The sequence below is a fragment of the Plodia interpunctella genome, chromosome 5 (genome assembly GCF_027563975.2).
Source record: "Plodia interpunctella isolate USDA-ARS_2022_Savannah chromosome 5, ilPloInte3.2, whole genome shotgun sequence".
NCBI lineage: Eukaryota > Metazoa > Arthropoda > Insecta > Lepidoptera > Pyralidae > Plodia > Plodia interpunctella.
This window is the reverse complement of record NC_071298.1, coordinates 8,763,505-8,788,251: the sequence shown is the minus strand read 5'-3', so window position 1 is coordinate 8,788,251 and position 24,747 is coordinate 8,763,505. Positions and strand designations below refer to the sequence as shown.

The following is a 24,747-nucleotide window of genomic DNA, read 5'->3' as shown; positions in this document are numbered from 1 at the left end:
TTATGAATACGATAAAAATTGAAGTTTGAGACAGATGGATTACCGAAACCGGTGTCGTATTCCATTAGATTTCGATTTTTGGCCATCGAATAATTACATAGATGATTTTGTGCTCTTATTTGTAGACAGTATACATGGAACACTAGTCGTATGCAGTTTTTTTATGTTTGAGTAATCCGTATTTTTCTCGGCCTTTCGCGTGTTCTTCGGGTTAGCGTAAAAACAATTTAACTGTTCTTATAGGAAAGGCGGCTTACGCCGATTCTCTTTGGGAATACTGTTATTATATTGGGTAACTTATTAAATAACAAACTTTAATTTAAGTATATTTTATATTATAAAAATTATAAACAAGGCGAATATTTAAAAAATATTTATTTTTTCAACATACAATATTTCCTATTTACATTTCCTCTTTTCGCAGTATTTACAGATATGAAAATATATAACTAATATTATATTATGACTCCCATATGGTAAAACATCAAACATATATAATTCTACGGTAACTAATATCACGCACGAATGAATCTGTATTTGGCAACGTAAGATTTGTGGTGTTGTCTGTCGGTTTGTTTATACAACAATTAGTAAAATAAATAGCTTTCGGTGGAGATGATATCCAGAACTTCGAAAAAATTAAGTTAAAACACAGTGATTCAGTATTACAAAACGAAAACGTTCGAAATCTACAACTTCTTTAATTGTAAATATAGCGTGAACTAAAATTTGAGATTCAAACATATTGTTGGTTGGAACTTCAGATCATGTATATATTTTCGTACTGTTATAAATCATTATTATGCTTGTAATTAATAATCATAATTTTCTTGATAAACCACTTGATCGGACTATTATTTAGCAAATTCAAAACTACTAACATTGGAGCAAGTAAGATATAATTTTCTGGGGATCTAACTTTCATTCTCGCATTACCCAAAAACCTCCGAAAGACACGGTTTCGTTTTGCAATACAAAAAATACATTTACGCGTGTCCGCAGTGAGGAACAATGTCAGGATCTTCGCAGGTGAGGTTCTGGTCATCAAAGACCTTGCCTTCCTCGCAGGTGATTAGTCTGGGCTGGCCTTCCACACATGTGATGAGCCTGTGGCAATCTCCGGGTACTGGGAATCTTGGGAACGGCCAGAACTTGGCCGCGGGCGAGTTGGACGGCACTTTTGTGGGGCACTTGAAGCCGACGACCGCTGTGAATTGTTTAACATAATTAAGCTAAGATAATAACATCGTATTGTTACTTTAAATATGTGTTGTCGGCTAGTAATCTATAGTACTTAAGATTGTGTAAAGTATTAGAAAGCGGAAAATAGTTTAGAAAATATAATAAAATCAGATATCACAAATGTCATGAAAAGACTTATTCGGTTGATGGATTCAACATCCATTGACAATTCGGTTTGTAAAGCAAAATATAATAACAAAATATTGAAATAAACAATTCCCTCAAAACTTAGTAGCGACAAACTAAAATGTTGGAACACTCGTTGCTAGTAAATTTTAGACTAGAGATGAGCTAACCTTCAGGGTTGCAGAAAGGTTGCAGCAAATCAGGCCAGTTGCAGCCGTGGATGCGGTCGTCGTACACCAGCCCCGGGGTGCACGGCTCCTGGTTGGGGATCCCGAAGGCACACTTGACGTAGCTGGTAGAACACTCGTTGCTGTCGGGATAGATACCGAACTGGTACTCACAGCCATGTGTTGACAGGGGAGTCACTGAAAGATATTAATAACTTGCTGTGTAAATATGATATTAAAATGTTGTTGTAGGCTGATTAATACCGTCTGCTAAAAGCGTATGGATATTAAATGAAACTAATTGGAATTGTATCGCACGCGTTTTTTATTCGGAATTCTATTGCACACATCTAAGTCCTATCCAAATTTTTATATAAAAACGTACATGCATGCCCGTTACGCAGCCAGTATGTCCGGCCTTCGCATTTTTGTTTGGAACGTATTATCACTAGCTACAAAAGATAAATGAATAGATGTTAAATATACAAAATACTCTCTAGTTTACAGCTTCATGTGTACAGTTGTTGTGTTGAGATATTATGTCGCTTTTCATCTTGAGTTACCGTAAGTAGAACCATTGCTGTAATCAGTGTAACTCACACACCGTCAAATTATAGACAAAATTGTGTAATTTGCGTTTTTCTGCGCACATAAAGGTTAACGTCAAAGTTAACGGTGCTACCCACCCTTAGCTCATAATTATGATTTGACACTATGGTAAATGTGAGAGTAAGATCGTCTTGACTAATATAAAGCCAGTGCCTTATTCTAGAAGAAAGACAAACATGAGTTACGTTATCACTGTTAAAAAACGTAACATTCTAAATTTCAATGATTATTATCAAACTAGTTTTTTCCCGCAGCTACGCCTGCGAAAATTTTCGATGGGAATAGTAATTTTTCTATAATAAAAGCCCTAATACCCTATGCCCTTTTCCATACTTAAAAACTTTAAAGAAGATTGGTTGTGTAGATAGACCTTGAAGAGGTAACAAACCAAACTTTCTTTCGCATTTATAATATTAGGATAACCCAGGTGCGCCACTGTTGTCGATTATTGATACTTACAATCAGCTTTCCTATCGCCGCAGTCTACCGCCCAGTTGTAGTTACAGTGGTTGTGCACGGCGCCCTTGCCGTCGAATAACAGACCATTCTCGCAAGTTTCCACTGTGAGGGTTCCGTTGGTGCAGAGGAAGAACTGGTCGCACAGCTCGGGGTGCGCATACGCCTGAAATTAGCGAAGTTAATTTAAATAAATTATATTAAATAAGTATGTATATACGTAGGCTGTGTTTTGCTGGACGAACGCGATAGAATATAATAAGAAAAAAGTAATGAGGCAAAAGAGGCTAGACAGTGTTTGTAAGTTGCGAGGATTAATCCGTGTAGATATAAATAACTAGATATTGCCCGGGGCTTCGCTCCCATGGAAATTTTGAGATAAAATATATCCTACTTATAGCAGTCTTAGACAATGTAAGGTACATTGTCTAGGATTGAAATCTAATGGTGAAATAATTTTGGAGATCGGATCGGTAGTTTCGGAGATTACCCGCCTCAAACATACAAACTCACAAAGTCACAAACTCAAACGCTTACCTCTTTATAATAATAGTATAGATGAGTGGAATGTGAAAAAATGAGTGTCACCAAAAAGTTTACCTGTACTCCGTACGATTCTGGACACGCGGGAGCATGCTCTAATAGGATGCCTGCGTTGGCTGAAACAGAGAAAATAAATTTACATATAATCTTATTATTTCCCAAGTAATTACTAGGAAATAATAACATTAAATTAATAAATCCCACTACACATTAATTAATGTGTAGTGGTATTAATTATCATCATTATCTTAGATACAAAGACTTCCGAAAAATTGTTTGAAAGCAGCTTACGTCCGGCGTCTTGATGCGACTAACGATATGGGTGGCTGGCACCCAATTAAACAAAATAATAATATATGTCCTCTGGTAGTATAATACCATTTTTGTAGACTCCTAGATAGGAAGACATCGTATCGAGAAGGTCTATACGTTGTATAAAATGTGTTAAAGCATTACGTAAGCTAGAGGGTGTATGCGGAAAATTCTATAAATCGTAATCATAATAAGTTGCTTTTACTTTATTCGGAGTTTCCTATTTCTCTGTGAAAAGAGCATTGCGAAAGATAACACTGCTCACAGACTTATATATTAACTTCAAGATATTGCTAGATACTTCACAAGTGATTTTTATAACTGAATCTTTTTCTTTTTCATGTATGACCTAATTTTAGATGCAAAATATTTTTATTAATATCCATTGGTGTCGAACTGTAACCTAATCGATCACTTTCGTAGTAATAGCCGCCTCGTGCAAGCGCACAGCGTGACGTTAAGCAACCCTCGCGAGGTCAACCGACCAATTAGCGATTTCATCGATTTCAGTAGCTTCATTTGCGTCTAACATCATATTGGTACGCACACATTCCTTACAAACCAAGACAGGTATAGGACAAAAGACTTGCGACTGCTTAGTCACAGCTTCTTTTCTAGCAAACTACTAAATAATGTGTAACTCCTTAATTCGTTTTCAAGACTATCGAAATATGTACTTCATTTCTTGAAATGGCAACGTAGACGTGTCTCAGATGTACAGATGTTTAACAAGATATGCTTACGATGTGTGGGAAGAAACTGTTATTGACTTCAGATACTTAAGTGTAGATTTTGACTCCGTTGCGAGTAGAATGTGCATCTATAGTGTATTTTTTTAGTTTGTGGACTTCATAAGCTTGATTTCACATCTTCTTTATGAAGACGTGCTTAAGGTAAATAGACCTCACATAAGCACCTCATACAGAAGTGTTCCAAATATTCCTGTTTCACATACAGAATTAAAAATGTCAAAATTTAAATCGATTTTCGATGCTCCAACACTCGCTATTTTCCGAATGTTGGAGCATCGAGCGCGAGTGAGGTAATACACGTCACGAATCACGACGTTATCTCGCTCGGTTGTTACCCCGACTTTTACTTTTGCTTCACAATACACAATGGACGTCACGAAGTTAATATGAGGTGTGTTGAGTAGATCAGTTTCGGATAATTGCCGCGCTTCTTTGATGTGTCATGCTTTTTGATTAATGGATTTTAATATAACTGTAGTTCTATTTTTAGTACCTGATGATGATTATTCAGTATGTGTGGGACAGTACCTGATGTAAAGCATATTATGTAACTTATTTTCCTATAAGATTGAGCAGAAATATCTTCAATAGTAGGAATGTACTTGTGTCAAATAAGTACATTCAGTTACCAATTTTATTGATATGAAAATGCAATTATCAATTTTAAACATTTAACATAAACAAACATATTGATATAAATATTTCATTCAGCCCAATTATAGCTTTTTGGCACGTTTTCAACATATTTTATTGAATTGGTTTATGACAAGGAATGGTAACATGCTTTCCCAATACAAAACCGGACATTTCATGAAAATTTGTAACACCATATCTGTCGTATTTTTACTCCACGGCACACTTTAGCGAAAGTAATAGTGGTCAGCCTTGTGCACATGATACGGTCATAGCGCGTAATTCATAATTGCATGTCTTACATTGTCAGGGTCCGCCTCAATCTAGATTGAGACTGATATCTATTGTTATTGAGATACGACTGATTACAAAAACACATGAACCTTTTTATCACCTAAAAATACAATAATTCATTATTTTACTTAAGTAGAGGTATCTAATGAAGAAAGGGACGGTCAGCAGTAGAATAATAGACTTAGATCTTTCAATGACTTCTAAAGCTTCATTTATTAATTGTATAAATCTGTGTATATATCTTCGATGTCACTTTTCTATATATATATATATAATAACGTATCGTTATTTTTAATCAAATTCTAATCAACTTGCAAATTCGTATGGTCTATGTTTTCGCACTCTTCAGTGTTGCATTTAAAACAAGTTGTTTAACGCATAATACCGCAAACAGGGTGTGTATCTTCGAAGTAAATTTACATAGTTACCTACTTACTTAACCTTCCCCGCATTTTATTACATAATTTTCCATAGTGCACCATGATATTTACACTTTCACACTAAAAGCTAACCCAGGTCAATCTGAAAAGGATTATGTTTCATCTTGATCTCTCCGGGGCTCGAACCCGGGGCCTCCAGTGTGGCGGTGACATTAGGCTACGGAGGTCTTATGTCTTGCCTTAATAATTGTTGGTCAGAAGAGCTTACTATTATTGTTTCTTACGCAATATATGTCTTTGTTTTTTATGTGTGTGTCTTATAAATAAGTATTTATGCAAATGAAAAACTATAAAGAATTAAGATCTCTGGAGTTAAATAACTAATAAAGTCTCTCTTTGACCAAGTATTCTCATGTATAATACGGAAAGTCAATAACAATGACAAAATATTTGTTTCTATTATGTTAGTAGTAGTTTCCGAAGATTTCCTCGATTCAGACAATGTTGCATAAGGCGAAATGGCAAGCCCGCCTTCCGCCATTTTGCAATCACATTATCGAATCAGCAGGAACCTCGCTACAAGGCTCGCAGCATCTGCTAAGCGCTCATTATGATGATCAAACGAGGAAAAATTCCTAGACTAGTTAGTCGAAAAATTACATCATTATGGACTAGAATTTTCAAAATTCCTCAATCTTAAAATTATAATAATATAGAAGAGTAACATACTTATACTAATTAGATAATAAAATGATTGTATAAATACAATAACTCTCTAGATAGCTGTTACATTGCAATTTTTCGTTCTATGAACCCAATAAAATACAGTAAATTTATTTAAAAAATATATGAACTGAGCTTACGAGTACTATGCACGTTTGCCTTCAAATCTGTTTAATTTTTTTATAGTATATTGGGCAAATGAGCATGCAATTTGCCTGCTGGTAAGCAAAGACCGCAGCCAATGGACAGCCGGAAAAGATTTCTTTTACTCTACAAAAGGCTGAGTTTAGTCAATATAGTGAATACATAGAAAACACACGATAACCTACAAAACAACTAGAAAATTTTTAGAAATCCGTATACATTCGTAAACGTTTAAGCAAAGTTTACATCATAGAAAATCTCGCGATTGAGCAAGTGCAAGTAAGCAACACAAACAGCGACAAACAATTTCGCTTTAATGTAATTGAATTATGTGTACATTTTTGTATAGTATAGTTTGTGTTTGTGTGTTCGTGTTATTTACCAAAATGTATGTAGTTCATGAATATCGATGTAAAATTGACTAAAAATTAATGAAGTACATAGATACTACAAATTACGTGATATACCTAAGTATCACATGCACGTGAATGAAGTAGGTACCTACACCGAAATGCGTAAAAAAAATTTTTAAATATCTACCAGATTGATACCAGTATTTTTAATGTATCTTGTAGAAGTTGAGCCACGGAGTTCCGCTATCATGGAAATAATTTTATCAAATAATGTTATTGTTATTCAATTTAGACTAAACTATATTGAACTAGCTGCGTCCCGGAGCTTCGCTCCCGTGGGACTTTTTAGATAAAAAGTACTCTATGTGTTATTTCAGGTTATTTTCTACCAGTGTACCAAATTTCACAACAATCAGTCCAGTAGATAATGCATGATAAGGTAACAACAAACTTACTTTCGCATTTATAATACTAGTTGGGATTTTGGTGCAGACAATATATTTGTAATGAAGATTATAATTATAGTTTTATTTTTTATTCAAACTTATCAAATTAGTATAAGAGGTTGAAGGTATTATATGCCAGTCAACCTTTGTAGCTTTATCTTAAGTTTATCTATAAAATAAACGGAGAATAAAAAATTAAGATAGGGAATTTTGCGCGCACCGCTGCACTTATAGACAGCCTTGTTGCATTCTTATTCCTTGATTATCACGTAATTAAATCTCAAACAATATCTTTGCATTTCCGTTAGCAAAGAATTAATACATCATCAACAAATTATGATTGTTCCTGGACGATGGCATGCATAAATGTCTTAATTACATGACGCTACAATTAAAAGTGTTTGTGGTTGTGGAACCTACAAATCTTCGATTTTGCAACACATTATCATAGATCTTAAATTACGCATAATTATGATTAATTACTTCTCATTGTAGCGGTCAAGCCGACTTTAATTCGTGTCTTATAAGGCATGCCTTTTAGGCGACATGAAAAAATCTGACACCAATTTCAAAAATAACACACATGATAGAAAGATTCTGTAGCTGATCCGTATTCGCATTCCCGATCATTGAATGACGTCGAAACTATAATCGGCTGTAGTCCTATTCTAGAGGTAGGTAAATCTTCACATAGTAATCTTTATCACAATGTGAAAAGTTTAAATAATACAAATAATAATTTCACTGAAAACAAATGTTGAACTTTGATTTTGAAAGTTATGAAATAAATTAGGCTTTAATGTATTTTGTTATATGGAAGACTTACCTAGTACTCATTGCCTATTTGTTCACAATGTGTTCACTACCTTATGTATGTAAACACAAACTTGCGAAGCGTGAAGTAGTGTAAAAATGAGATGCCGGGGTGAATGCAACAGATGATATTCGATAATCCGAGAGTTCTAGTGTTGCCCACTAGATTTCGGTTATAACATAATGTCTTGCATTTCAGGTGACATTAGTAAATACAAGTTCAAGGAAAGGACCTATAATTTTCTAGATTGTGTGTTATTTATTCTCATAAATTATATTGCAATAGTTTACACTTCCGCCGACCATTTCATTGGTATACTCGGTAACGGGTTTTGGCGGGAGAGCTACATAACATCATATATCTCTGAATATCTATCCATGCAAGCTTCTCAAAAAACAGGAACTATTTTAATGAATTTCTAAAGAGACACACGATATTAATTAATAGGTGAAATATAATGCACTAACCGTGACTAATTTTTACTCAAAATATTTTACTGTTGAAATCAGAGGGGTTGATATGACGAAGGAGAATGATCATATTATTGCAATCTTGAAAATATAAGTATAATCGTGAACAAGAATGAGTCTGCGGCGATACGATGTGTAATAACCTAAATGGTTTGCAAATTAAAGTGTTATAAATAGTAGTAACTGAAAGGTAACATTTTCACACGGTAGTATTTGAAGCGGTGGTGGTGTAATGGTTAAGACGCCCACCTGTGGATCGAAAGATCCCAGGTTCGAATCCTACCCGTGCCAGATGAGTTTGTATACCAATCTGACTCATATATAGAAGTTTTCATCGTGAGGGACCTGCACACTGGTTGATTATTATTAACTTGTGTGTAAAATGGAGAAGGCAATGGCAAACCACTCCATTAATAATGCTAAGAAAGTTGTTGTGTGTGATTCATTCCATGTAATGACCACGACCCTCAGCCATGAGGAATACGACTATGAAGAAGAAGTATTAGACAGTCTTGTGTTTATATGAACCAGAGTTAGCCAGACATATAAAATACGGAATTTTATACGATGGTCATAAATTTTAATTCGTTCAAGAATTATTGAAGGCCATTGTGTTTTGAGTTTCAAAATTTAATAATTAAAGCATATTTGTATAGAAGCATTATTCTATTGTCAATAAATTAATAGGTAGGTATTTTTTAGAAAATCCTATAACATACCTAAAAAATATTTCTCATGATAATTATCATGATTTAATTAGGTAGTTAATTACACAAACTTGTGTACGTAGCCGGAAGTCTTTGAAAATAATCCCTAATTTGGCACTTCCATTAAAAATAAGATCAAAAACTTCACAAAAAATTTTTGTTTATTTAAAGTTGTAATATTTATATATATATAGGGTATGTATTATTTGTAGATTTAAAAAAAATTGATAGAGCACTTCATACTCTGTACAACAATTCTGTATACTGTGTATACTCTAGTGGATTACAGATTCGTTCTTATGTTTAGAATTTTAATTATGTTCTTTTTTTGTCTGTATTCTGTTTGTGTGCCTTATGACTAAAATAAAATAAATATGAAATAAAGGTAGGTTCAGAACAAAATTATTCCAGGTATAAACCTGTGTACTAAATTTCAACCTGTCCAGTAGATTTTGCGCGAAAGAGAAACAAACATACCTACATACATATATCGTCACAAACTTTCGCATTAATAATGTTAGTGGAATTGTTACACATTTGTATGTTGATACTATGTTTTATACTAACAAGTGATGAAATTATGATACGAATTGTGTTTAAATCTGCTTGTATTATATTCGCATTGTACTTGTAATAAAAGAATTAGATTAGAGCATTGACATTATAATGAGTTTAAGTTATGTAACTTGAAGATTAAAAACTTTGCCTTTTCACGCACTAGTGCCAAACATGCATATTTGATCGTTACGTAACTTTCGAATTTCAATAGCAATACTTTAACATTTTTATTATTATTTCATTCACATGCAATACATAATTAGTGGTATTATATGTTATTATTAAGTACTTATTAAGTATTTTTGGGGGTATGTATTATCCGCCCAAAATAAGACCGCTCCATTATACTCCCGTTGATGTACTTAGGTATCTTACGACTAGGCTTCTAGGGTATAAGGCCTTGACAGATATGCTGAATCGGATTTGGATCTATTCTATGCTGGTCAGTACACGCCATACGGAGTCTGTATATCACAATGAAATTCACTTGACGTTTCGAAAAAATACGTCTACGACATTCTGGTACACATATAAAATCACCTAAGCAAAATTATATTTTTTCTCCCTAGGGGTGTTTAAGTAGTAAAAATACCCGTTTCAGAAGAAATTTATTTTACCCTCGGTCGCGAATTCTATTACTCCTTCTTTGATCGGACTATTTTGCAGCAAAACTAGCCAGAATTACTGGACTGGCTGGAAAATAAATAATTGAAAATAGAATAAAACGCACGTTTTTTTTTTTCAAATACGTTAATCAGGTTAGCAACTGGCCGGAATTATATTTTTAATGTCGTAGTGTGGCGCAGGTGTGGGCCTTGAGTTTCGAACACAACCTAGCGCATTCCGGCTCCTTTCCAATCTTGAGTAATCGACCAATCGACGGAAACGATAACAATTATAGACCAAAGGCCGTCTATTAATTCAATTTTGGGATCATAGTTTCGAATAATTAATAAATTGTAGACCCGGTTACCTAGTTTTATAACAACTAAATGTAGTGCAGCGCGTATTGATGAATTCCAATAATGTCTGAGTGTTCGTTTAGAGAAATTATTCTGGCTTGAATATAAAATGCTGTAACAATTGATAACTATAATTATTTAATTTGAATGAGCTTGACTCTGGTTTATCTGTATAAATTCCATAAATGTGTAGCATTCCGATAAAATAAAAATTGAAGTAAAACATTTTGTATCTCAAAAAGAAATATTTACTTGTTTGCCTAAATGTATATTGTATACGACAAACACAATTGTACACCAAATTTTCAATACGAGTATAAATTCACAAAACTATTTTAATATCATCTGTAAGTTTAGCCTTGTTTTATATTAGATTAATAACAACATGTGCGAGGTAACATTTGCTTCTGATTTGATTGACTTTGGGTTCTGGTTAAATTTTTATTGTTATCCGAACAAACACTACTACACGACTATTTAAATGGTCTGGTAATGGGGTGCTCGTTCCAAAATATAGTAAATAATAAAGTAAAAGAAAATTAAGTATACAAAAGAAAGTAGCTTGTGGCTTAGAGAAATACATGATATAAATTTTACGTGAAACTTTGCTTAATTTCTAAACAAATCCTTTGATTTTGAATTGAATTGATACGAATACGAGCATAAAATCGTAGAGGATACTATAAAGTGGATACTCAACTTTAAAATAAACGCAAGTTATACCATTTGTTTACACCGTATATGCAAATAAATGTATACTGATTTAAATTTACCCCTTAGCACGAGGCCTTAGACATTGTTTTCATTTGGAAAACTTCTTTGAAGTTATCATCAAAAATAAATAAATATTATATATTTACATAATATCTTTGTAACATAAGGTAAAAGTTACAAATATAGATGGTATGGTCCACTAACTGTTAACACTTTCTATGAAAATATAATAGCTCTGAAAACCAGATGATTCAGAATCAGGATTTGTTAAAGCGGTTTATTTACGTGTATCGAATAAACCCGTTTTATAATAGAAGCTAATTGTTGAATGGTATCAAGTATATAATACAACAGAGACCAGTTTCTGTCGTAAGGGTTGCAAAATACGCGATCCTATCGTGATAGCAAAGGACAATGTTTGGACTTTCACTTCGCCTCTATAACTTTGGTACAGCTGTTCAATGTACACAATTTATTAAAGTTAAAAGTGTCTATTTAAACTGCCTTTGACAGTGCTTCTAAAACTTTTCGATTTCGATCTATTTTTATCGTACAGCGCAGATATACTTATAATGTTAAACATAAACACAGTCTTTTGCGATATGTCGTAAATACCGAATGATAGGGCAGGGTGAAGAGTGATAATGTTATTAAACAATCTAAAATTCAGAACATTATGTATTAGACTTTATTATATAGATTGAGATGTGAATAAATTTGACCTAGTTGGGACAAAGGTCAAACAAAGTTTTAAAGTTTAACTAACTTATGGCCACAATGATTATTTAGAACACAATTAAAAAGACTTAAAGAACAATTCAATTCAGTCAATTAAGACAGCATTAATTAGATCGAATCTAATAAAATCACTAATGATGATGAAATTGAAAAGAATAGAGTACAGTCAAGAAAACAAGTCTTACCTATAGCCAGAGAGGCGAACAGTACCGCGTAGAGAGCACTCATGTTGTGTCGCGCGTGTTGGCTGTGAGCTGTACCCGGCAACACTGGTGGCAAGCCGCGATTGTACCGCCAACGGCCGTCGCGGTCCTATCTATAGGCGGGACCATTTGTTGACATTTGACGGTAAGGTTCGACAGTGTTCTAACAATTTACTCTATATATAAAAAGAATATGCGAATTGTCTGTATAATACTTTATTTTCAAATTAATTCTTATTTTTTAAAAAATTAAGTAAAATATATACCAAATCGAATTTAAGCAGAGGACTAAGATCAAAATTGCTTTGAAGATATTATATTTGACATGCGATCATAAGGTTTTATATAAGATTCGAGAAAAATCCTAATATTTATTTATAAGACCTGCAATTGATTTTCTTACGTTCATTAAATTCATTAAACACAAAATATTTTGACGAGCTTTGTGGATTTTAGTTAAAATCTTTATGTTGCGGGATTTCGTTGAAATTCTTATATATATATATATATATATATATATATATATAGAAGGCTGCACTATGAATACGTGCTGATCGAGTTCAAGTCAACTATTACGAAAACGGTCATACAGTCCGGCAAGGCGCGGCGTGATTTGTATGACAAATGTAAGGTACCTATGTAAGGTACATGTGTGTCATACGTGTAATACTTGTAAAGAATCGTAAAGAATCTATTTTGTTGTATATAGAAACAAACTTTGGCTTAACTGACTTGCTTGTTGTCAGGAAAATAGACTTAAAAAGTTACAATCTTAGTTCGTAATATCATTAATCATAAACAATTTTAAAAACTTGCAAAAGAGTACTTTAATTTTTTAATCCCTTCTAATAACTTCATTAGATATGATTTAGCTATGATTTTTCAACCGGCTGCCAGTCTGACGTCAACCCTCTTTGGGAATGCTATTGTTTCTTATCTACTGCACGCACAATTTAAATACATAGGTAATACACTAATCTGAGAAATTCAAAAATCGCGAACGGAGCTGCGTGACAAAAGCTATGTATTAATAATAAAAAAAATATTGTAAATATGTAGTATTTAACATGAAATACCTACTAAGTCTACGTCTTAGTTTAAAACAATATCTGAAATTGATTGAATCTACCTAAAGCTTGTTCTCGATTATGACTAAGTATTAAAAAAACGAAAAATAGTTTTGTTATGACATGTTTTGATGACTATATCTTAGAGGTGTGACACTAACTAAATAGTAAATTGTGAGTGACAGTAAAATATTGGTTATGAGGAGATTTGACATGAGTTTGACAATCGTATCTTTTGCGTAGATGTAGCCACATAAGAAGCGTGATTATTCCAAGTGGGCGGGTCTGATGAAACAGAGTGGTTTGTGAATCAACCCGGCGTCCTAGGTGACCGTCAAAAACGACAAAGCAGCACTACTATTTAACTGTATATCTTCTAGTATATCAAAATTGCATATGTCAGTTACTCGTACTTATACTTGACACTGGTCGTCGCCGTCGCCTTTCATTAACGTGTGCCGTAATGTTCATTAAATGTAACTAGAAAAATAAGGTCCCAAGTTCGAATCAAACTCATGCTAAATGAGTTTGTATACCAATCTGACTCATGTATAGTCGTATTAATCGACCACCACCTGCGTTCGGTGAAGGAAAACATCGTGAGGAAACCTCCACACTGGTTGATTGTTATTATGTGTGCGAAATGGAGAAGACAATGGCAAATAACTCCATTAATTGTGCCAAGAAAGTTGTTGTGTGTTCCATTTCACGACCCTCAGCTATGAGGAATACGACTAGAAAATGAGGTTGTCAGTTTACTTAAAACTCCAACTCCGAGTGTCAAACTGGAAGATTCTTTTTTGATTTAATGAAACAAGCTTTTATTTTACTTGCAATTATGTATGTACTATACAGGGTCGGCTTCCAACGAGGGAACACCTCATCGGTTTATTGCACGGCACAGACAGTTTTTTTTGTCATGAGATGATTGCGATATCTTTTTGACGACAATATTTTTTTAAAATTTTATTAGTACAAAGTATTACGATATGAAGGAAATGTCATGGTTTAAGTAGTCGACATAATCGACACTTGAGAAAGTGCATTAATTACACATGATATTTTTTTATAAGTTTATTCTTAATTACTCAATACAATACTAATTACAACTTATCTAAGATTATGACACTTCACGCTTTCTTGGGCAGTTTATTCTTCTCCAACGGTTGGCCTTCGTAATAGTTTTCACTGAAACAAACAAGTTACATGTTAGGATATAATGTTTACATTTTCGAATACCATAGTATGATGCAATTCCAGACAATAACATGCCAAAATGAATACAATGTATGCGAAGTCCTGTCAGGTGTCTATTAATGCATAGCGTTTTTGTGAAGTCAAAGTGGAATAGTGAAGAATCATGAACATACACAAAAAGAAAATTAGTCATATGTTTATTCATTAAACGTTTCGAGTTTTACGAGTGTAATTGTATGTATATAATGATATCTTTGGTACAAAGATATGTTTGGTTTTTTTTTTCGTAATTTAATTTGACATTTCTACGCCTAATATGCTGTACCTTACTTTTTAACATAATTGTATCACCATGTTTTAAAGAAAGACATGATAAATTTCCTCACCATCCAGGAACCTTCTCTGGCTCGTCGCACATGAAGGTGTCCTCATTGTAGACCTTGCCGGAGGGACAGCTGCCCTTCTGAGGCTGGACTCCGTTGCGGCAGATGTAGAACTTTTGGCAGTCTTCGGGGTGCGGGAAGGTAGGGTGCGGGAGGGCGCGCCCGTTGGGACCCATCACTTCGCCGTCGGGGCAGGAGAACCCGTCGTCGAGGACATCTGCAGCATGATTTTATCGATTATTAATTTGTCCAACAACACATGCATATGCACATAAGAAATCCATGTAAAGAATGAAAAAATTATAAATGGAGCATTTGAACGTAGGTGCTTAATTCTGAAGTTATCTCTTCCAGAAGAACCGATAGTGCTTAGTGTGAGCCGTTGGATATTGTCCATTTATTTAGTTAATCGTACATTCCCATAGTACCCTTTGTTATTTGATCGCAGCGGCGGTTGACAACCTCCTTCCAGTCGCAGTTGGAAGTCTCCTCGTCGAAGTACAGGCCGGGAGGGCAGGGCAGCTCGTTGGGGATGCCGTCCGAGCAGTAGTAGAACTTGTCGCAGGCCTGAAAGCATGTGAAACAGCTATAGTCAGGGCTCTCTTTAATCTGAGTGACATGACCCCGTTTCCTTCCAGCTGTGGAGCGTCGGAGACCAAGGTCCGCTTTCCCATTTATTAATTTAAACGTTTGTATACATATAAAACCATGAAAGAAACAAATAGTAAATAGTACAAAGTTGCAGATAATTTTGAATTAAATTTCTTCCATGAGAAGTTAAAAAAAATACATACAAATGTGTTACAGAAAGAAATCTATAAAATTAAGTTTCTACCACATTTTCTTTTCTCTTTAGTATGGACTTAATACACTTATTTTCAAAATGTGAAAGAGTAATCCTATTCAAAATTGATATGACTGATAAAGGCACGAAGGAAAAGTTATAAAATAAAATAGTCACACGGGTAGGACCGATATATCTAGTACTTAGGGTATTTTTGTCCCGGAACCCCACGCGCCTCGGTGCAGGTCGTATTACATAAATGTGCATGATTAGCATACCTGAGGATCAGGATGCTTGAAGTAACCATTCTGACGAGGGCAGCCCTTCGATGGTTTGGGTTCCTCTGAAAATAATAACAAAACATTTGAAATGAGCCAGTTATGGTTATTCAAAAATTCTAAAGGTGATCGAGGTCGACCGAGCTTAAATCATGAACTCGCGATCTGTTTTGAAAAAATCTGATGATCATTAATTCAATTCATTTCTTATTAGGCAGTATAGTAATATGTTCACTCTATTTCATCTAAGCTATATTTCCTAATCCACCCTTACCCATAAACCAACCTATACTTCTTACTTTATTTCTCCATTTACTTCGGCATATCAAATGATTACGGTCATATTTGCATAAATGTTTTTTATTTATTTATTTGATAAACAAATCATCCAAAATTACTATATGACAGTAAACCCAAGACATAAAATAGGGAAACACGTGGACACCACGGGTAAAAGCTAGTCTACCTTATATTAATAATGCAAAATTCTCTATCTTTCTGTCAGTCACGCTTTCAGCGCTATTTCACTAGACCGATTATGATGAAATTTAGACTAGATATATTTCATGACTAGCTAGTTCTAACATAGGATACAGCGGGAGGAGTTGCGCACAAAAGCTAATATAATTAATAATGTATACTTACGTAGTTCCTTCCTGTCACCGCAGTCGACATTGGAGGGTATGTCGCATCTCTCCTTGCTCGGGTTCTCATCGGAGAACACCAGACCGTCCGGACACAGCTTCGCTTCTGACTGGCCTGGTAATTAATATTTATTAATTTCATTATTTATAATATGCTCATACATTTTCACTGTTGATAGCTACCGAAGAGATTGTGATAATGATTACTAAATTATCATGAAAAATCGTCGGAGAAATGTATTTACTCCTGTTGTCTGATTCGTTAGACAATACATTGTTATATCACAATATTGCCTAAACTTACTAGGTAGGCGGGTGTGCTAATATGGAGTTTAATCTCTAAATATCGCTTAAGACACTGATGCTGATGTTTAGATCACTAACCAAACGCGTTTGTGATGAGATGTTGTAACTACACATCCAATAAAGGTATCTTCATCGTATTAAATTATTTTATTAGTATGAGCCATCGATCATAAACATCAACAAAATACATAGTACTGCAATGGAATTTTAATGAGATTCTTGGTAAAATATATTCCGTAACCAATATATAATCCCGAAATCTAATTAAAATGTTTCAAATAAAATAGAATCCAAATATACAACTTGAGTCCCGATATAAGTATATTCTGAACCTTGTATAATTTCCTCGAAATAATGTTGGAGTAGTTACTTTGACAAATAGACTGTGACGCGCTCCAACTCCGCGCAGTAACCGCTGTTACAAATTTTAACGATAATTGGATAAATCGTCATAATTATTACCATGTCATAACTTAGCGATTAGTGTAACTTAACTTGTTACTCTAAGCAATACTCTATTATATAATAATGAAATATTCTCGAACAAGTGGGCAGGTACCTCTTATTTATATAAATATGGCTAAAAATGAATATCATCCTTTAAAAACAATATACCTACTTAAAATAGAGAGAAAATAGAGCATTAAACTGATCCTAATTTATATCTTTAAACGTGAATCATTACTTTATAGATGCTTTTTTTTTCAAAAAAGTCTGTAGTGACTTTGAAAAGCAGGCCTATAAATTAAATACGACGACATACATGCCAACTTTTTCTACCAATCTGATGTACAAATTGCAGTGGTAGAAAAAGTAGGACTTCCTGCGCGCTCATAACGTAAAGCAAGGAAATCAAGTCACAGGATGACCTTAGCTATACTGACCTTTGGTGCACTTGTAATAGAGGTCACACTGGTATTGGTCCGGGTAGTAGCCGCTCTTTTCTGGACAGTTGAAATCTTGACCTGAAACTGAAAGATCATTGGTTTTATACATCAAAAATATTACGCCATCGATTGAATTTTTTTAATAGTAATTTATTCACATAAAAATAGGCTTTTTTTATTGAAACGAATACATATCTATGAGTTTCACGTTAATAAATATATAACGTCTCTTTATACATAATGCAATCTACGGCTTTACCCGCGTGAATTTCTTTGGGTTCTTCATTTATTTCTGGCATTAAAGTTACCCTACGTCATTCACCTTCTAACTCTATGTAGGTTTAAAAACAATGTGTTTAAATAAAACTTGAAGAGGTATTTAATAAGCAAACTCACTTTCACAATTATACTATTAGTTAAATTTATGTATATGCATGCATGTACCTTTATCAGTGCACTTAAGTAGCATTGGAGCTTTTCCATATACATGTTATGAAAGCATGTCTGTAAAGATCACGAAGTAACATCGTGAGTAACGATTGTAGCTTCTAAATCGTTGCAAATTGTTTTACAAGATTAGAAGGTGAAAACGTTACAACTTCGATATACCTACATATGATCACGAATGACATACAGCTACAACCTGAATGAGTATTGTATGCAAGTTGTGACATTTTGCACTGCGCCCAGTTCTGAGAACTTAGGTAACAGAGCGAATAAAGTCATGACTTATGACAAAAGTATAGTTTAAAATGAGATCAGTAAAGGTCGTTCCTAAATACAGTCGCTCTCTCTCTCTCTCCCTCATATGAGCGGTTTCCCAGTTGCACTTTCTGTCTGCTTTTCTACTCTTTCATCTCCATATCGCGCGGTCGTCGGCATCCTTAGTTGCCACTGTCACGCATATCATCCTTGACGACATCAAGGCAGCATTTCTTGGATTTGCCCTTCGGTCAGGGCCAGGCGGGAGCGGCATAGTCAGACATTTGTTCCCTTTTAACCTATTAATTCCCGCGCGGCCCGATCTAGGATCGAAGGGTTAAAATAACAATGAGGTTAACTTTACGTCTAAAGTGTTCCAGCTTAGTTGATTGTGAATTGTCTCTAAAGCAATATTTTTTTACAAATTGGCTTTGTTTTCATTAAAAGATACCTAGAGAGCTAATTATTAATTTAATTTTAATTCATTTTTGAGCAGCAATGTTGTTAAGTATTAAGGCAACCAACCGAACGAAAGAAATAGATAACTATATGCGATAAATTATACAGCTTCATTCGACGGTAATAAAATTGTTATCGTGAGAAACATATCACAAATTGTTTCCAATCGGCCAGGTTATTGCCAAAAAAGTACATTTTACGACATTTTGACTAACAGTCCATTAGTGTAGTTTCGAAAAGCCGATAAGTTTCCGTGACAATGCACAATGATTGCCCTTGCAACACATGCATTAACAAATTTACTGGAGCACTGTTAACTAAACGTTAGGACGTGCGCGTGAGTGAAAGGCGAGCATTGACAGAGTTGCCTGATAACTGTATCAATTGCTAATCGTACTCGTATCTAACTCAAGATGATATACTGAGCACGATTGGGCTATTAAGCATACTAAGGGTGCGTTGTCAGTCAATTTTGACGTTAATTTCAATCTGCGTAGAAAAACGCAAGTTACGCCATTTTATCTAAGGTTAAAGTAAGGTGCGCGCAGGTTAAAGTTAACGTCAATGTTCACTGATGCAACTCACCAAAACGTGCTATACTGATACAGAATCACGTCTTCATCCCTTACGGGGTAGGCAGAGTCAAGAGTTACAAAGCTCGAAGACCACGTTCAACTGTATGGTGGTTTAATTGAGATTAAAAATTGACATGTTGCTAGCCCATCGCCTATGAAAATATTCTCCAGTTTATAGTCCTTTCCCCTGATGACTTCTATAATTTGCACGGGGGAAGAAGCAGCTAGCATATTCTGTATTTTTATTTCGCTCCCAATCCAGCATGGAACGTTGTATATATATAAAATATTTTTATATTTAAAAAAATATATTTAAAAAACGTGTCGGGGCCCTCGCAATGTTAGGATTCTGAAGGTACGTGACATAGCATTAACTTTGTATTTTAATTTACTATTCACCTATCCAAGTCTTGCACCCACAGCATATTGTGTCAGTTCCTACTGTTACAACCGATGTGGAACTAATTTCAGCATTTCTAATTGTCTCTAAACAATAGTAATGAAATTTCACACTTTCTCTGTTGTTATAATGCAGACAGAACGTGGGCAGTACGAATATCACCAGTCAAATATCTAGAAACAAAATAAAAAATTGTCACACTCGAAACAATTACTACCACCACTACTCGAGAAAATTCCTGAGGACTATTTTCTGAATAAATACTTTAAATCAAAGTTTGATTTGAAAGTTTCAATACAATTTTGAAGCGCTTTAAATCCTCCCGTGGATGTAATAAAAGCCGACTAAGCGACAAAAAGCTTTGATAGGGCCCAACATCATTTACAGTTCACTGACAGACGAACCTTCGGAGCGTCGCTTCAATTAATACAATCGGTGGCTCCCACAAGAGAGAGAGTATTGCCTACTGGTAGTACAGCACTCAAGACACGACTTGAGTAGTTCACCTCGCTGCAACCCCGGTCGTCGTGGTCACACAGCCGGTGACAACCACGTCAGTTCACTTTCATTATCCAATTTGCAGCTGGTTGTTTGCGCTTTAACTAGGTACTTCCGACATGGTTGAATGTAATGAACAGGGCAAAACCAGAACCAGAGAACCTTATTAAGATTGCAAAGAATTTACATATTAGGCAGAAATCAAACTAACTATGCAATTAAATATGATAATTTAGAATTAAAAGCAAAATTATTGTTTTCTGATCCACAGATCTGCAAATTTTTCAAAGTATCGTAATTACAATTTCTAAGGCTAAGATTTCAAAATCCCACCCGAGCAGGCAATTTTTAATGTGTCTGTAAATTTATCTGTGGTATAAAATTACCAATAAATATTTTACTTTATTATATATTATGTAGTTAGATCGGAGCCACGTCCAGAAAATACAATTGTCTTTTCTGGACGTGGCTCCAACATCGCAACTTCTTAGGAGTGAGAATGATTTTTTGAAATATGTTTGACCTCACGCCTTTCAAGGTTACTTATACCACATAAAATTTGGTAAAATTTGGTTCAGTCTGGAGATATTCTTGAAAGCGTAACAGATAGACTTTCGTTTTAATAATATTAGTATGGAAGTTAGATTTATTTTTTAATTTTTAATGTTTGGTGATTTTTACAGAAGTATAAAGTGACCGAAATAACTACTTAACTGTTTCATTTAAGTGTCTATGTAATTCGAAAAAAACTAGGTCACAATAAAATTTGTGATTACCCTACTTGGGTGCAAAGCCGCATTCTAATCAAAGACTGGATTTGTATAACTTTAATATAATAACGAGTTTATGCGACGGCGTCGGTGACTCACTCAAAACTAGGAAACAAATGTCTGCAATAAATATCTAGAATACTGAAAGTTGTTGAGACTTATTTTAAATCGAATTATATACAATAGAAGAATAGATTAAGTGACTAGAAAGGATATAAAAAACTAAATCCGGATATAAAAAAAATAAGTAACTTCTCTCCGAAGTTGCTGGCATTATCTAATCTGCTTAGAGCTAACGATTTCCAAACGGATGAACTTACATCTTACAAATATAGCTAAGAATACGCTCGAAAATAATTAAATCGATCATGTTCTTAGCTATACTTATAGGAAGATATACGTTTAGGCGTTTGGAAATCGTCAGCTTCTAAAATATGTAATGTAAAAGCTCTACCGAAAAAAATCATACGTCTATAAGTTCTTCGCGTCATAGGTCACTTCACTCATTTAATTTTTTTGTATTAATAGCGAGGTTTCATGCCAAAATTTTATAACTATACATGAAAATATATAAATTAAATAAAAAAAAAATAAAAACTTACCCGCTGCACAAAGCGCCAATCCAAAGAAAACTAAACTCTTCATTTTTTAATGAAAATATAACAAGGTACCACAAAAATTACTGAAATAATCTGTGCGCGTGCGTTTCCTTTCAAAGGTTGGTTAGTATTGCCCATGCGCGTACATTGCAGGCACCGCGCTCAGCTTACTAAAGGACACGCGAAGAAAGTCGGTGCGCTAATTTGATCATTATTTTTTAATAACAATTAAAATTATATAACATTTACAGTCCGTTGTTGTGGAATTAGTATTTTCTCTGACCTATGAGTCATGTACCTACTGCCTAATCAGTTAATTACCTACGGTGAAGAAAATGATTAAGTGAATAATTGAAAATAAATTGGTGAGGTTTCTAATAAAAAAATGACTTTACAAGTTCCTCACTATCGATATCATAATGGGATGTATTTTTGCAGTTTATTAAAATTACCGTAATTACTGCGGTAAATTTTAATACACTCAATAAATTGTAATGATTCGCTGACATGAAAATCCGGTCTTAAGTCATATCCTACTTCTATCGTACTGTATGGCTACCCCATCCTGTCGGTATAGTTATATGAAATACTATCGTTGGAATTTTGGGATAACAAGTACTCTATATGTTATTCCAGTTTAATTTCTACCCGTGTAACAATTTTCATAAAAATCCGTCTAGTAGATTTTGCGTGAAAGACTAACAAACATACACACATACGTCATTAACATATATCCTACACTTCCACTAACTTATATTCATAATTATTATGTTTGTAACACATGCATTACTGTGTTAGTATAATCTTTAGTTGTACACTTTTATTGCAAGAAATAAAATGCAAAACTTGCAAATTTATGTTTTCGGTCACAGGTTATATTTAATAGAAAAATATACCTAATTCATGATTTTCCCGTTCCAGAAAAAGTGATGGTCAATGGATGTAAGCTTCCACAATGACAATGATTTTCTGAAAATATCAGAAAAAACAAGACAATATTTAAGACTAACACTATGTTTTGTCGAGTGAATTGTAACTAAAGTCATTGAGAAATGTGACAATGCATGGTCCACTACACAGCCAATAAGGCTCACCGCACAGGAAGGATATGGGCAGGATACGTCGCGCGGTCTCAGTCCAAATTAAAATTTATTGCTTATTATATAATGTCAAGGAAAGTTGTCTTCTTCAGTTATAGAAATTGCAGCTGATAGTGGTCGGAAGGTCACAGATTCGAATCCTACTCATGCCATATGAGTTTGTTAGGTAGAATTAGGTTACCAAACTGATTCATGTATCATATACCAACCTATGTAAAGGTTACATTTAGGCCAGTTTATAGACGCTTTCAGTTGCTCCAATTACCAGTTATTATGTCATATTTGTTTATTTTGGAGTCACTTATAAAACTTTGCATGAAGTTTTTTGTTTAATTAATATAACAATTAACCTTTTCTTGTTGACCTACGAGCAATTCATTTTGCAATTTCAAAAGGATGTACCTACCTACACATTTCAACAAAGGTCTCCGTGCATAATAATTTTACATTTTGCGAAATCGCAATAATTTCCTAAGCGTAAAAATGGCTGTAACTACTAAATCAAGGTTAATTTCTGTTATTTTACGATGTCATTTGAATAACATTAAACCCGTTGATCGCGCAGAATCGAGAAACAATATAGATATTACTATTTTATTATTATTTAGTATACAATATGCTTCTTATTTATTGATTTATGCATGCCCATAGTCGGTAAAACATCTAAGCTTTGCTTTTTCTTAAATTCTTCACCAATAAATATTACTAATGTTTATTGCAAATTATTTTTTCTTTCTTTCTCATTGGCAAAAATACTATACTTATTTTTCTATCTCTATGTTCAACATTTACACTGATCTGATTAATAATTACACTTTCAGAAAAAAATTCATTTACTTTAAAAAAATAATAAAATATTTAGAATCATAAAATATTTAGTAATTTAACATTTTAATATCTAAGTTATCGTGCAAAACGACTATTACATAAAAATGATTTTTATATACATATGTCCTAAGATATTATTGTTATAATTAAATTGGTCTTATTGGTCTTAATTTGGTTAAACTCTAGTCTAAATAAATACGCGCTACTAATCTCAAAATAACATCTACTCTCTTTTCTCAAACAAAATAACAATTGTCCATAACAAGAGGCCTACCAGTTCGCAAGGTGAATGTGTTTGGAGGCCATTAAATTTTATTATATCGCGATTAGTTGCCACTCAATTTGAGGTTGACGACCTCTGCAAATGTAACTTTCTTTAAGATAAATGATTAAAGTGATAAAATTAATTGATCTAAGTTTTTAACTGATATACAGGGAGATTTTTGGTGGTTTGACTTAATAGAAACCTGTCATATACATACATTGTCGAATTACAGAAAGGATGGCAATGCTAATCGTGCACACTGTTACACGTACGCGTGTGCGCTTTTTGTATAGAATTGTAGTCGGCTGAGTCGAAGCGTATGCCTGTAATGAGTTTAAATTTAGTTGGTATTTAAAAATACACCATGTATAAATGCATATAAATCAATTTCTTGTGTGCCTTGCGTAATTATTATCGATAATATCCTGTTATAATGAGTGATTGGCTATTTAAAACTGTTTTAAAAGGTTTCGCTAAAAAACGTTATTTTTTCAATAACGTTTATTTTGGCTAAACAGGAATATCTGGATCTTATTTCTCTCGTTAGCCTCGCGATGTAAAAAAAAACAATCATGTCCTTTCGTAGCTTTACCCCATGGGTTCCGTATTTGAATCCATAAAATTATTTAAAAGTTATTCATTTAGCAGGCGATAGGTAT

General features: G+C 33.9%; 2 protein-coding genes across 2 annotated transcripts; both read right to left on the bottom strand.

Annotated features, from left to right (window-relative positions):
- Positions 1-360: 360 nt before the first annotated feature.
- On the bottom strand, positions 361-12,461 carry Peritrophin-A (Peritrophin A). The gene is made up of 5 exons (XM_053745579.1): positions 12,329-12,461; positions 3,201-3,259; positions 2,604-2,766; positions 1,539-1,733; positions 361-1,207 (listed from the first exon to the last, which is right to left on the bottom strand). Exons 1-5 carry the CDS (start codon positions 12,369-12,371, stop codon positions 987-989), a joined length of 681 nt encoding a protein of 226 aa, XP_053601554.1. The 5' UTR covers positions 12,372-12,461; the 3' UTR covers positions 361-986.
- A 2,011-nt stretch (positions 12,462-14,472) lies between these two features.
- LOC128670239 (protein obstructor-E-like) lies at positions 14,473-22,049 on the bottom strand. Its single transcript, XM_053745751.2, has 7 exons — positions 21,899-22,049; positions 17,890-17,976; positions 16,701-16,814; positions 16,056-16,120; positions 15,422-15,560; positions 14,997-15,210; positions 14,473-14,601 (listed from the first exon to the last, which is right to left on the bottom strand). The coding sequence occupies exons 1-7, from the start codon at positions 21,939-21,941 to the stop codon at positions 14,544-14,546; spliced, it is 720 nt and encodes a 239-aa protein (XP_053601726.1). The 5' UTR covers positions 21,942-22,049; the 3' UTR covers positions 14,473-14,543.
- Between the last annotated feature and the right edge of the window lie 2,698 nt (positions 22,050-24,747).

Bases quoted from the DNA above. Each gene is read 5' to 3' on its own strand.
- Peritrophin-A (XM_053745579.1), bottom strand. From the start codon at position 12,371: ATGAGTGCTCTCTACGCGGTACTGTTCGCCTCTCTGGCTATAG. The intron at 1,734-2,603 runs GTAAGTATCAAT...AATATCTTTCAG, and splicing joins CGGCGATAGGAAAGCTGATT to TGACTCCCCTGTCAACACAT. The intron at 1,208-1,538 runs GTTAGCTCATCT...AACAATTCACAG, and splicing joins ACCTTTCTGCAACCCTGAAG to CGGTCGTCGGCTTCAAGTGC.
- LOC128670239 (XM_053745751.2), bottom strand. From the start codon at position 21,941: ATGAAGAGTTTAGTTTTCTTTGGATTGGCGCTTTGTGCAGCGG. The intron at 16,815-17,889 runs GTCAGTATAGCT...ATTAATTACCAG, and splicing joins CTATTACAAGTGCACCAAAG to GCCAGTCAGAAGCGAAGCTG. The intron at 14,602-14,996 runs GTGAGGAAATTT...TGTTTGTTTCAG, and splicing joins CCAGAGAAGGTTCCTGGATG to TGAAAACTATTACGAAGGCC.